Raw genomic sequence first — 14,447 nt, 5'->3', positions numbered from 1 at the left:
ATGCGAGCATTAAGCAAATACACATTAAATTTAGGCGTACCTAAATGCACGTGTAGACACACCCTTAAAGTACAATCCTAAAAATATAGCCACTCAAATCAACAGAGCCAGACTCAGACCCCACTCTGATCTGTCACCATAGCAAACCTGGGATGAGGGCAACAGAACCCCTTTGCTTGTTACATACAGCCCCAGCTTGAACACTTTAGATATATCGTTAATAATCCCCCATCCCTCCTGAAAAATGACAACCATCTCAAGATAATTAGGGAGGACAAACCTGTCCTGGCTTACAAACAACCTCCCAATCTCAATTAGCTTCTCTCCAGCAACAGGTTACCTAACTCCCCTTTACCCCCAGGTAACAGACCTTGCTCCAGATGCAGATGTCAGCGTGATGTCAGATGTCAGATGTGATCCAGTGAACATGGATCACATCATTGCTGGACTAAATAACATGGATTATAACATCCAAGGTTCATTCATCTGTTTCTCTACCATCTGCGACATCGGTTCCAGAAAGACACACAAGTCTGTGGCAGAACACTAACTTCCCTGTGGACATTCAGTTGCTGACTGCAGAACAGCTGTTCTTAGACAACAAAACTTTAAAAATGCACTTGAATGGGAAAATGCAGAACAAGAAATCATCCCCAGGTTGGGTAGTTTTGAGTAGGGTCTAAACTACGGAATCTTATCCCGTTACCTGGATTAGGTTTTATAAACCCTATGTCCCTCTATGGGTTACCTGCTTTGTTTTTTCTTTCCTAATCACCTTGCCTCTTCTAGCAATGCTACTTCCTTTTTTCTCTGTCTTCCTTACTCTTTGTGTTTGTACCACTTTCTATTTAGAAGCTGTTCTGTTTCCTGCAGTCCCTTCATAAATTCTGATGAAGTAAGCTGCTGGTTACAAAAGCTTATGCATCTCTGATTTAGTTAATCTAAGGGTTAAAACTACCCTACTTTCTGCCTTAACCGTAAGACCATCCAAAATGTTTGTTGCATAAAAATAATATAAATGTTTGCTTTTGATTCAAAAGACATTGATTATTATTTTAAAAGGTTAGTAAATACATGTAATATGTCATTAAGACCATAGAAACGTGATGAATGCTTAAGAGTGTTTTATACATGATAGCCTCAAGGGACTCTGCTTTTGTGGTGAAAGGAAGATCTGCAGAAAGAAGGATGGAACTTCTAAAAGAAATCTCCTCATCTTCTGGCATCTCTGTTTATCCCTTTAAACTGTTCCTGTCCCTCCCCTCCTAGTAGAAAGTAGAGGGGTACACAATATTTTGTGTCTGATGAAGTCAGTGGTAGGGAAAGAACATTGCAGATTTCTGCAGGCGAACAACCAGCCAGGAAACAGCCAATGGGTGGGGTACAGAAGCTGAAGAATATTGCCTCTTTGGAGGAAGGTTGTTTCTCTTGATGCTTTACAGAGTGGTCCAGGAAAGGGAGAGAGGAGGTAAGGAGGAAGGAAGGGCTGCTGAAGGGGTGGGAGTTGAATTTATTAGGCTCATGTTCCTCAGTTTATTCTCTTCCTTAGAGGCTGAGGTTATGCCTTTTACAGACTTCCTTTGTACTTAGAAAAACAGAAAAATCTTTGGAAGGGCTTCTAAGCCTCAGAGAAACATTGTACTGAACATCTGGACTCTTAAGTAATGAGAATAATCTCAGTGGTGAATTTTAATATGAGTACTGTACTTTTAAACATTTTTTTATAAATGAACAAGGGCTGTTTTTTCTACAGGATAATTAAACCCTTTACAAATAAAGTGGCTGATGAGAAGCCATTGAAGCATTATGTTTTCTTTAACTTTCTTTGTAGTTTAAATTATGTTTAGTCGTAATTTTATTTAAGAAATCAAAAAGCAAACACGTATATGACAGTGTGTAGGTGTGCATCTGTATGTGTGTGTGAATAATATATGTGTCTGTATATATGCATGTATTTCAAGATTTTCAGCATAAGTGGGAGGAAAATTCTAAAAGAAAAAGCAAAGAATATTATAATGGCATACTAAAAAATCAGGGGAAAAGATAGATTATGATGTCTTATTTGTCCTGCTGATACTGTTTTGTTTTGTTTTGTTTTACCTTCTACATGTTTTTGTTTAGTCTAGAAGTCATGTGAATTTCTATGTGTTTTTGTGGGAGACTATTCTATAGTCAAGCAGAGCTTTTTGTCAGTAATTAGTTTCCCTTGATGCTCTGTTTAAGTTGTCCTATTCTCAGTTTACAGTCTTTTCTAGTTATGTCTCTAATTCACACTAAATATTTCCTGTTATTGATTGCCCTTTACACCTTTTTTATCTTTGTGAACAGTGATGTCCATAAATTCAATTATTGTTTACTCAGACTAAGCCACTCTATACTTACCATGTATTTTTTTTCCTTTTTAAATCCATCCTTCTAGTCCACTAATTGTTAACTGCTCTTCTGTGAATACCTACCAAATTTTCAAAGCGTTTCACTTATTGACAAGCCCACAAACTCATATTCCAGATGCATTCCCTTCAAGTTGTAAAGGAAGGTATTATTATTTCCCTGATCTATGACTTCTGCCCACTTCCTACAACAACCCTAATTTAGCATTACGCTTATGACAAGTGTTTAAGCATTCATAGAATTATTAAGATAGAGAACAATCTTCTTGATGGATTATGATCAATATCAACATACTTTATCTGTTATTCAGACAATATTTCTCTTGGTTTCAGAAAGTAACATGAATTTGTGAGTTACTGAAAATGGTAAAGGTCGTAGCTTGCACTCTAAATTATTATATAATAATTTACTGAGTTGTGGAAGTTTTAATCAAGATTTTACTTGCAATTTGTGAACAACCAGCTGGGAAGTAATTTCAGACTAAATAATATTGTGTTGTCTTTTTTAATTTTGTAAATTATGGGTGTTTTTACATTGCCTAACTAAATAATATCTCATTAATATTATAAAAGTATTTCAATCAATATCAAGCTTCTTTAGGGTGAAATAATCATTAAGCATTTAGTGAATACTGAAAAAGCTTTCAACATTAGTTAATATTAATTAGCTATTGTTTATTTTTTTATTTCCATTAAGAATCAATGTGGAAGAGTCAATGTGATACTTGTGCTTCCAAAGTTCTGTGTTCATAGTACAATTCAATGCTTTCTGAATGTTTTGCTTTTTTAAGTTGTATTTTTGCTTTTTTTATCATTAGGAGAGAATAATAGAACGTTTGAAGGAGCAGAGGGAGCGAGATGACCGAGAAAGACTTGAAGAAATTGAATCCTTTAAAAAGGAAAACAAAGACCTAAAGGAAAAAGTTAATGCTTTACAAGCAGAACTGACCGAAAAAGAGGTCAGTGTTTGTTGTAAAATTAAAAGCCTTTGTTCTGTTTTTTTCTGAAAGGCTTATCCTTAAGATGTGAGAGGATCTATCAGACACACTATCAAATCATTTAAGCCCTTGCTTATAATAATTTTAACTGAGCACTCCTCACTTTCAAATTCCTGACTACCTTGTACATAAAAGGTCTCTTGCCCTTTTGGTTTTATTTTTGCATATTTATTTCTGTCTTTCCTTTCCAAGTGTTTGACAAAGGTTTAATATTCAATTGCAGCTCAGCTTCTACTTTCAGTTTGTATCCAGACTAATGTATTTAGCCAGAGCAGGAGCTTCCAAGTGTAGTATCCAAAAGCATTTGACTCAGACTGATCACTGACACTTGGTTTTGTCTGGCAAAGCTCTTGTTCAAGATGACCATGTTACTAAAGTTTTGGCTGTATCATTGCATGCCACTGTTCTGTGTTTAGTTCATTAGACTCCATGACCCATATGTATAATGTAAATTCAGAGTATGTCATATAGCAATATACTTCCCAACAACATAACTAGGGTGGGGCAACAGGTATAGCTGCCCTGAGTATCAACTTTGGTAGGGGGAGGGAAGGTGGCAGAAAAATATCGGCTGCAGTTGCAACTGCACGATGATACTGAGGACATGGCAGCAGCCGGAAGTCACTGCTGCCCCTTCACATGCAGCTTCCCTGGGTACCTGAATGCTTTGCTATGCCTCTGATATTTCTTTTTTGGTTTTTCTCTCGTGTACTTAGGAAAAGGGGCTGAGAATAATAGGCAAATAATGTTGTTAAGGGGAATGTTCTCCCCATCCAAAATTGCTCTTAGAATTTGTTAATTTCTAAAGCTATCCAGTAATGGGCTTTTTGAAAGCCTCCTGCCATTTTTTTCAGGGGCTACCAAGAACAATGGGTCCAGCAGCAGTTCTGTTTGAAATACTGTTTCTAGAACCAGACTGCCATTATCATGGCTACTGGCATGATGTCAAGAAACAAATACAAAGGAATCATGCTTTTAACTCCATGGAGAATACAAGGTAGATTTCAGTGCCAGTAAAAATCACACGGGGAAGTCAGGAGAGAAATAAGATTGATCTTAAAACTTTTAAGAGTATTATGAGCAATAAACACAACATTGACGAAATAAATCAGTCAGTCTATTTAAATATATAATGTACTGACATATATACCATCTTTAAACTCCTCTCATGCAAAACTAAAATGTAATAAGAACTGTAACATAGGTGGTAATGCTGAACAAATCGAGAAATGACTGTTTTTTAGGCTCTTGGTGATTACATTTACAAAACCAGGTGAATCATCCATTTGTTTCCATAATGAAATCACAGCCTCTTTTAAGTAGAGGATCATTGCATATTAAAAAATAAATCATTTTTTCATGGACATACATTTTTGTAAGCATGTTGGAAATGATCTTAGTTTTTTATTATGCTATAAATGCACATCTCCATGCCTTCACGCACATACAAGCCATTTTTGACTGACCGTGTAGCTGATATAATCATTTACTATGCTAGTGATCAGTGCAGTTTCTTGAATTAAGCTCTTTCTTTTTCTTGATAATTTTTCAGTCTAGTTTAATTGACCTCAAAGAACATGCATCTTCATTGGCATCAGCAGGGCTGAAAAGAGACTCCAAATTAAAGTCCTTAGAAATAGCCATAGAACAAAAGAAAGAAGAGTGTAGTAAGTTGGAAGCACAGCTGAAAAAGGTAAGTGTCATCAGAGACCATCTTATTTTAAAAGGATATAATTCTTTATTTCTTTAGTATGTAACTGTTAATGAAGAAAAGGATCCATTTTAAATTCGTCTATCTTCTGCTGATATGAACATGAAACAGTATTGACTTTTTCTCAAGAAGTTTGTATGAAAGTTGTCTGTGAGCCTGAAAAATTATCTGAAGTTTCCTGACTGAGGGGTTCCTGAAATCTGGTAAAAAATAGCTGAAATGAGAAAAAGTTTAAAGAAACCAGCTATTCACTAGATGTGCAAATCTAAATTACTCTTAAAGATAAATAAAAATGTTATTAAAAAATCATATTAAAAATAAGAGTAATCTCATAGGTGATTAATTCCTACTCTTTTTAATGAAAATGTCTTGTTTCTATATTGAATTTCTGCTTAGTATTTTTCTTTGAGTGTAAATTTGTGATAGTTATAGTAATATTTTACAAATCACCGTTGGTTGTTTCTTATATATATATCTCCAGCAAAAAGCAGAAGCAAACTTTTTAAACGTTTTAGAAGCACAATATTTTATAAAATATATTTTTATGCTACATTATAATATTTTTACCAAACTGATGAGCAAGTTTTCTTGATGCATCTTCAATCATACATTGTTTCTTTGACTTCTTCTTGTGTCATTTAGTACTGTCTGCACTCATTGTTCAAACACCAAACTCATGAGACATTTACCTGGGTTTAAGCATCATGTTTGCTTTCTGCAATTCATAAATAAGTGTAGATCAAACTTAAAACCACAGGTTTGGACAAAGGTTTTGAGAGATTTTTAAAAGCAAGTAATTAGTTGTGGCATTGATCATTGACATGCAAAGGGCCAGATTCTGATACCCTAACTCTGATATCATTCTGATACCCTATCCTACAACTGAAGCAGCTACATTGATTTCAGTTGTACCTACCTCTGGAGAAAAGTATTACCATGCACAAGGAAGGATGTCAGAATTTGATCCTTTATTTTTACCAAACATTTCATGTTTTAGAAAGTATGTATAGAATGGATTATATACTATACTGCATATTTTAGGAAAACATATGGGTGTAAGTTTTGCTTTAGAGCAGTTAGCAACTTTGTATATATAATAGGGCTGTGCAGAGCTTTGGGTGCTGATTCAGTTGTGAGGAGATTTGGCCCCATTCGGCAGCCGAATCGCTGAATCCAAATTGAATTGGGAGACCAGTAAAAAGGTCTGAATCGATTCGAAGCCTCCAAATCAATTTGGAAAAAGATTTGGAGGAGATTCAGAGATCTGGGGATTCGGGCAGTTCCTGCTTGCCACCGCAGGGAGCTGGACCCAGACCCCATGCTGGTAAGTAGGGGTTGGGGGGGGAACTGAAGGAGGGGACCATGGGCGGACCCCCACCAGGTTTCATCCTCCACCCACTGTCCCAGCCCCCAACCCCATGGCTGTTCCATCTAGCCCCAGTGTCCTGGTGCTTAAAAAAAACCCAAAAAACCCCTCTACACTCACCAGATCCTGTCAGGCAGGGAGGTGATCTCCACTGCCCCGTGCTGTGTGAGGGGCTCTGCAACAAGCCCCCATTCCCTGCCTGCTCTCCCAGCCCTGTAAATGTCTGCCCTGCCTGGTCCCAGCTCCTGGCTCTTCAAAAAAAAAAAAAAAAAAAAAAAAGAAAGAAAAAGCCCTGCACTCATGAGGTTTCAGAGGGCTTGTGGCAGAGCCTGTTCATGCAGCACAGGGCAGTGGGGTGCAGTGGGATTTTCCCCCTGCCTGGCGGAAGCTGGTGAGAGTGGGGCTTTTTTTTTTTTTTTTAAGAGCCTGGATGCTGGGGCTGGGTGGGGCAGCCAGGGGGTAGAGCTGAGAGAGCTGGCAGGGGATGGGAGCTCATGGCAGAGCCCCCCACTCTGTGCAGGGCAGTTGGGGGCAGGGGGGACCACTCCCTGTGCCTGGCAGGAGCTGGTGAGTGTGGGGCTTTTTTTTAAAAACAGTTGGGATGCTGGGAGAGTGGGTGGGGGATGAGACCTGTTTGATTCAGAGGTTCGGGTGATTCGGTGGCAGCTGAAACTTTGAATCAGATTCAGCTGAATCGATTCAGGACAGTGATTCAAATCGCTGAATTGAATTACTGCCCCCCCAGGTTGGTCCAGTCCAATTCCTCAGCAAATACTAGCCATTTCACACAGGTCTAATATATAGTTATCGGGATGAGGAAAGTTAATATTTTTGGACAAGCTTGTGTGGAAAGTAATTTTGGCAAAAAACTTAAATAATTTTAAATAATTGGTAGCTTATCAATGTTGTTTGCCCCAGAAATATACAAATTATTTCAGTGTGTTAGTTTTAGGCTATCTTTATTTCATTTAAAGAAACAAATAATATTTATTGAAGTTTTGATAAATTGGCATTCAAATTTTGTAATGAACATGCTAGAATCATGTAATGCAATTATAATCTAATCTATAATTTAAATATTTGTGTTCCTATGGCTAACATGATTTATTTAATTATATTGCTTCTAGCAATATTTCATTCACATTTTAAAACTATTTTTTATATAGGTTTTTTCAGTTGTCTCTCTCTCTTTTTTTTCTGAGTTAGTACTCTTTAGAAAGCTGAAGTACCCATCACCTTAAAACTGGAAATTCACATGAAATAGGTGAAATTCTAAACCCACATTTTATGAACGTACATATAAACACATCATTTAGTCATGGAAAAATAAGCAGTTATAAAAGTCTGTGAGTGTCTGGGATTTCTTTTAAATAAAAAGGGAGTATGTTTCTTGCACATAAAATACAAAGGGTTACTAAATGAAAGTTGAAAACGTAATAGTTTCATTATACCATAAATATAACATGAATTCCCAATGTAAATTGACCAAAAAAGTTATAGAAGACCAGGTAAGTTCAGAAACTGTAGTTAAAAAATGTGGATATGTTTAGTTGAACAGAAGCGCTTACTGTTAATGACAATGGACTCCAAACAGTAATTTTTAATTTACTCTTTCATTAATGAAATACCTTAGTCTCAGCCAAACCTGGAAACATTCTATGAAAAAAATGTTAGCCTACTTTCAGCTATGTATTTTATCCCTTAAAAAACTGACTGAAATAGAAATCAGTGTCATTAAAATATTCACATGGGAGCATCTACATTTTTTTGTTGTTATGCATAGCATATAAATCTGCATGTCTCATAACAGTGCTTACTGTATCAATGAACACTCTGTGCAGCCAAAGTGAGAGATTATTGGACATAATTTGAATAGGATCTTCAAATAAGTATCTGTTCCTTTTTCTTTGAACTTCTTACAAATTGAGCATCACAATTCTGAAAAATCAGTGAAGATACTTTCAGTTTACAGTATTTTGACATGAATATAGCTTGCTTTTAGCATTATGATTCTTATTTTGTCTCATTCACAAATATGAATTTGATCTTGAAAACATGGTGCTAGAGTGAGTGGATTCTGTGAGTAGCTATAGTAGTGAGCATTATAGCCAGAAACATTTGCAAGATATGCATCTTAACCTAATCTGGGATGAGGGACACTTTGCCCTGAAATTTGGCCCCTCCTCTCTTTCACTCATCCCCTGCTCCCCCCACTTTCTCCATCCTTTATTTTCTCTTTTGTTTTCTTTTTCCCTTAGGGAAAAGTAGGGAACAGTTTCTTCCCATGTTATGACTATGTCTTACTATTTCTTAATATTATTTAACTACAGTGGGCATGTCAAGGAGAGAAAATATGCAGACAGTGAAAAGGCTGCCTAGAGCATATCCAAAAATAAAATAAAATTGCTTAGATAGACTGTTAAAATATTTGATTACAGTAAGTTGAACTGTTAATTGGAATAATATACACATTTAAAAACCAGTAAGTGAAACATTCTGAAAGAATAATTAATCTTGTGTTTATACTGTATTTTATTGTATATCATGTTTTAAAAATGAGGATTTTTATGAAACCTTTTGAAATGAGAATCAGAATTTTCAGTAGATGAGAAACCAGATTAGTTGGGTACTTGTAACACTTTTGTGCCAAATCTATATAGGTATTTCTTTTCCTTATTTTCCTTTGCTAATTATGATGGAACAGCAGGAATTACCTCATAGGTAGTTACTTATTTTGTATTTTCCTTTCTTGAGTCATCTTACCACTTCAGAATTTCTTCCTTTTCTTGTTTATCATGTATGTTAAATTCCCTTGCTTACTGACAGTTGCTGTTGCTAAACTACTGTTTGCCAAGCTGTTCTGCTCAAAACTCATATGAATAGAAAATTCAGACTTGTGTTAATACAAAAGAAAAATCTATAAATTTAATGATAAAGTTTAATTAATCTTTTATTATTAACATCTTTGAAGCTCCGTTGATAAATTGCAGCGTTGGCCAAAAGCACTTCTAGTGATTCATTGCTTGAGACCAGCACTTAATGTATCATCAAAAGTGGACAGCTTTCTTTATTTCATGGGTTATTTCATTTGAGAAAGGGAAAGTAACACAAACCTTAAATTTCTTACTCCAGCTATTCTTTTTTAGGAGCCAAAGTCAACATTTATGTTTCCCCAGTGCCTCTCACTTTCACCAAGGAATGTTTAGAAACTTAAATTTCTACTTTTTTTATGACGAGTTCTTCTGTGCAAATGCACTGGATTTGTTGAGCTAATGCTGTTTTCCTGGATCTTTCCTTCTTTTCCTGTCTGTGCTTCACTCCTTCCCAACTTTGCAATGTAGCAAGCTGAACAGTTGTTCAATCAGATGTACAATCCAGTAAGTCCTTTCTGAAAGTGCCCGCTGTAACATATGAAAGCATGAGGATCCATTAACCCAACACTGTGTTGTGTTTTTCCTCTGTGGAGCTTTGCAGAATGTTTCTGATGCCCACCTATTTTAGTTATGTCAAAATAAATGAGCTCTGTGGACTTCAAGGCTATTTCATTTGAACATGAAATACATTATTTAGAAACTGGATTATTAAAACTGCTAATTTCAAATGCCGTTGCCTTCAGGTCCTCAACTTCTCCATTGTAAAAAGCATGCACAATTCAGTTGATTTTTGTTTCAGTTTAGTTCTGTTTTTTAATGCTATGCTCATGGGGTACTTTTTTTTGATCCTTCAAACTCAAAATATTTAATAATTTATTGATAATATTGTGATTAGAGCAGTAAGAGTGACTTTTTCTAGTATATTTTCTATAGTTGCAGCATGATCAAATTAGTTTAGAAGGCAAAGGATCACTTTTATTAGTGAAGAATTGTGCGTGTTGAGCACTTCCAGGTTTTTTTTTAAAATGCATAAGCATCATATTTAGACAAGGAATGCTAAAAATATAGAACCATGAAAACAAATATCAATGCTTTTTAAACAAGGAAGTATAATCATGTTTTCCTTGTTTAACATGATTGTCCTTCCTGATGCTTTCTTTAATTATACTGTATTCTTTTTTTCAAGTTTAGGAAGAACAGTAATAAACACTGCTATCTCTACTTCTTTCACCACTGAGCTTTGTGTTTTTATTTTCTGGCAGGTACAAATGGCTGTTAGCATCACAGGACAGAAATAATACCTAACTGGATTGTACTAACATGCTATGTAGTAACATAGCAGTTTATGACTTCCAGGTTACATAGTAATCAGATTTGGAATTACCATGTAATTGCAATTGAAAGTACCAGATAACTGATTTTACATCATAACATATTATTCATATAGTATGCTATTTTATGCTGGGCAGACGCTGCTCATGGGACTTTTGCTGTTAGCTTCAGTGGTCCTCAATTTCATCCTTATTGTCTGTTCCTCTGTTACTGAGTAATTTCTAATGATGTAATAGAAATGTTTTATATATTTATGGAGGGCTAGATCCCATAGAATATACTATATTTTGCTTCCTGAAAACTACCAGTTAATTTCATTTAAACTCAGTCAAAATTGGTCATAAAAGAATGTAAAACTTAATTATATACATACCTTGTCATCCAACATACAATAGTAATAAAATTATTTTCACTCTATGTGATAGAATTGTTTTTCTATATGAGTTTGTGACCTCTGTGTGATAGATTTATAGGCAGACCATGTACTTCCATACATCATCTACACTCCTCTGGTGCATATCTCTTGTTTATTGAGGTTTGTATTACCGTTTACTGGCTCCCTTTGGACAACTTCCCTCCATTTTCAGCTTTAGTCACACTGTTGTACTAATTGTTACCTGTTATTCATTAGTTTATTCATATCTAGTGTCCCATATTGGGCAGTTTTTTCTGCTTTAGCATATTTATTTTTCACAGGGATAACCAGTTTGGAAGCACTGAATAAAAACTCTTTTATTTGATATTAGGCAGAAATTAATTACAGTATCTCTTCATTAGGGGACGATAACTAAAGAGGACTAAAGATAACTAAAAGGAAGACTTTCCCTGTTCTATTTTGTACATTCTGGAAGTGAAGTGGTTTTTTTTGTTTGGTTTTTTCCCCTCTAAATTGATCTAAAGACTGGGTATACAATTGTGAACTCACTCATATCAATGGCAAGATTCACATCAGCTTTTCTTAGGGCCAAAATTTCAGCTGTGTTTAGATCACGGGTGTCCAACCTTTTTGAATGTGGGGCCAGATCATGAACTTTTTATCATCCAGTGGGCCAACAAGCCATATTCAAAGACCTCACAGGAAGCGATATTACATCACCCCCCAAAATGAAAGTACAGTGCTTACTTTCGTTTCCTGTTGCAGCACCTCAGGCCTCAGAAAACAGCTTGGAGGGCTACATGGCAGCCCACGGGCTGTATGTTAGACAAGCCTGGTTTAGATGTCTTGATTGCAGTTACTAGTAGTAAGCCAACTTTGTATCTAATAAGTCATTAGACCTTCTACTTTATTAAATTTTTCTTCATTGTTTCTTCAGACGATAATGATATAGTGGATGGCAAGCAACAGATACATACCATTAAACTTTCAACTGTTTTTACATTAAACCTTCCTTCACTTAAAAATAAATTTTAAATTCCCCCCTCATACTGGAGATTCCTGTTTTAGTAAAAAGGTAATAAGCCTTCTTGCCAGCTCAGGGGACTCAGGGGCATCCCCAGTTGTCACTCATCTGGCACTTTTGAAAAATCCAGTGAGACAGGCCAGTGTGTTTTATACTGCTAGGTCTTTTGCAATGAAAGTGATAAAAATGTAGAAGGGGCTAAATCCTTTTTGTGAGAATATTTACAGTGAATTTAGTGGGATTGCTTGCACGATCAAGATTTACAGAATCTGATTCTTGTTCTAATTTACTCTTCTGTAGACAATGAATACTTTTTGAATTACTCAAGGAATGCCCTATGCTTATAAGGATTGGTTATAAAACAGTTACCTGATTGTTTTTGTCCTGTAATTAAAAATGCTCCCTTTTTTGGTGACATTTAGTTGTTGTGAAGGCTCTTTGGAACATTAGGACTCGATTCTCCAAATGCTGTACAAAAGCAATGTAAAATCAAAATTCAAGGCACCTGCAGGGTCGACTCTAAATTGTGCAACTCAGCCCTAGAAGTGATGTCTTAAAATAACTGAAATTAAAAGAGATACTAAAACCAGTCAATGAAGCAAATTCTGAAGACAAACTTTGAAGGATCTTAAAAAGTATTTCCTTGCATGTACACTTCTGCTGTTTCCTTTAACTTTTCTTTTATTAACTTCTCAGTTGATTTTTTTGGCTATTTTAAATTAAGGCATATTACATCCGTCCATACATACTATGCAGAATAATGCATGCAGGATTGTGCCTATTTAATAAACAAAATAATTAAATTTATATGCGTGTAGTACAATATTTTGATATTGCTGTAGATAGTTTTCTATTCATATATAAAAATTTACTTGCCTCTAATTGGAGGTACAAAATAAACAAGCAGAGTTGATATAATTTTCTTTATTTTTTTGGTGTAAGAATTGGAGAAGTTTAATATTAAAGTGATATTCTGTTTATTTTGGAAAGTTTAGCCAAAAAGAAAAAAAAATCCACTACTGAAATACAGCACAGCATCAGTTAATAATTGAGTGTAAATAGTATATGTTGTTCAAAATATAACCTTGTAATTAATAGTAATTAATACCTGGCTTATAAATATTCATAATTAACATATTTTACTGAGGCACTGCTATTGGTAGGCAATAGTATTGTTAAAAGTAAATGTAGTATCACACCCTCAAAATAATTCACAAGATGATATTAGCATTTACTTTGTGTATATAGGTGGTTTATGTTAATAAGAAAATTTAGTCTTAAAAGAAACATTTCAGATTATCTGTTAACAAACTGCAGAGTTCTGAATTACTCTCCCAAAATTTTGATCAACTTCTCCCATGTCAGTGAATTTGGACTTGCCAGAAATATTCATAGTAAACACTCTTGTCAATGAAGCTCAGAATTCTGGTTGGGCTACTCCCATGAGGAAATACCTTAATAATAATGTATAATAAAAGATAGTGAGACTGGACTCCTAAATAATACAAAACCAATCCTACAGAAATTTCTGAAGTCTATTTCTTTTTCTGAACTGTCAGCTGTTCTAGATTTCTTTTGATTGCTTAACTCATCTGCAAGAACAGCAGCATATTTAAAACTGTGGTTTTCATCTTCTGGCATCAGGTTTGAGTGGTGGGACCGATGAGGCTCCTTCGCCAATCAGTGGCAGGGGAATGTATGGGGGTTACTCCAGGATTAAAGGAGCCACCATGCCCTGAGCTGGGCCCACAATTTAAACCAGGCCCTAGTAATCTCACCCATATACATTCAAGCTCCTAACAACAGCTATGTTGGGTTAAGTTCCATAGTACACTTAGACCCTACCAAGAATACTTAAAACATGAGCATTTGCTTATTAAAGGTTGTTCATTTGTGCTAAATGGCCTCTGAGCAATTCAAAATTGGTTGACTTCAGGCAAGGGTTAACTCTGGGCAGTGCTATTTAGCTCTTGTTAGGAAAACTTCAGTCTGCTCCAGGGGGATAAAATGAGCAATCTGCAGTCCTCCAGCATCCTAGGATGCATTGCTTCTAGCCTCCTTGCACCCAGAGCAGGGGTAGAGCCCAGGTGTCTTGCCTCCTAGCCATGTTCCTGCTTTCCAGCCCTCTAGTGGCAAGTCAGGGCTGTGCAGGCAGGAAATGGTATTAACCCTCAACCTGTAAGTGCTTACAGCATAGTCTAGCTTTCACTGCCTAACATTTCCCAGATTAAGTATGGTCTAAGTGTAACATGTAATTTCACCTAATATTATAGTTCTAGTCTATACAAAGTGCTTATGTAAGAAAAGATCTTCTCAACTTTTAAAAGGCCCTACAGGTACCGAGTCCTATTAAACTGAGGGTGCTAAAAGTCACACA

At 35.8% G+C, this 14,447-nt stretch overlaps 1 protein-coding gene across 1 annotated transcript in view; it reads left to right on the top strand.

The window, feature by feature from the left end:
• ERC2 (ELKS/RAB6-interacting/CAST family member 2) overlaps positions 1–14,447 on the top strand; it is a 1,102,519-nt gene that overhangs the window by 504,798 nt on the left and 583,274 nt on the right. The window contains exons 9-10 of the mRNA XM_090022087.1: positions 3,209–3,349; positions 4,941–5,081. Of these exons, the coding sequence (XP_089878213.1) occupies positions 3,209–3,349; positions 4,941–5,081 (282 nt within the window). The remainder of the gene's footprint in view (positions 1–3,208; positions 3,350–4,940; positions 5,082–14,447) is intronic.

Source organism: Crocodylus siamensis, chromosome 11, assembly GCF_052110815.1.
Source record: "Crocodylus siamensis isolate JL-2025a chromosome 11, ASM5211081v1, whole genome shotgun sequence".
Taxonomy (NCBI): Eukaryota; Metazoa; Chordata; order Crocodylia; family Crocodylidae; genus Crocodylus; species Crocodylus siamensis.
The sequence above is the reverse complement of the archived record's forward strand: the minus strand, read 5'-3'. Positions and strand labels throughout refer to the sequence as shown.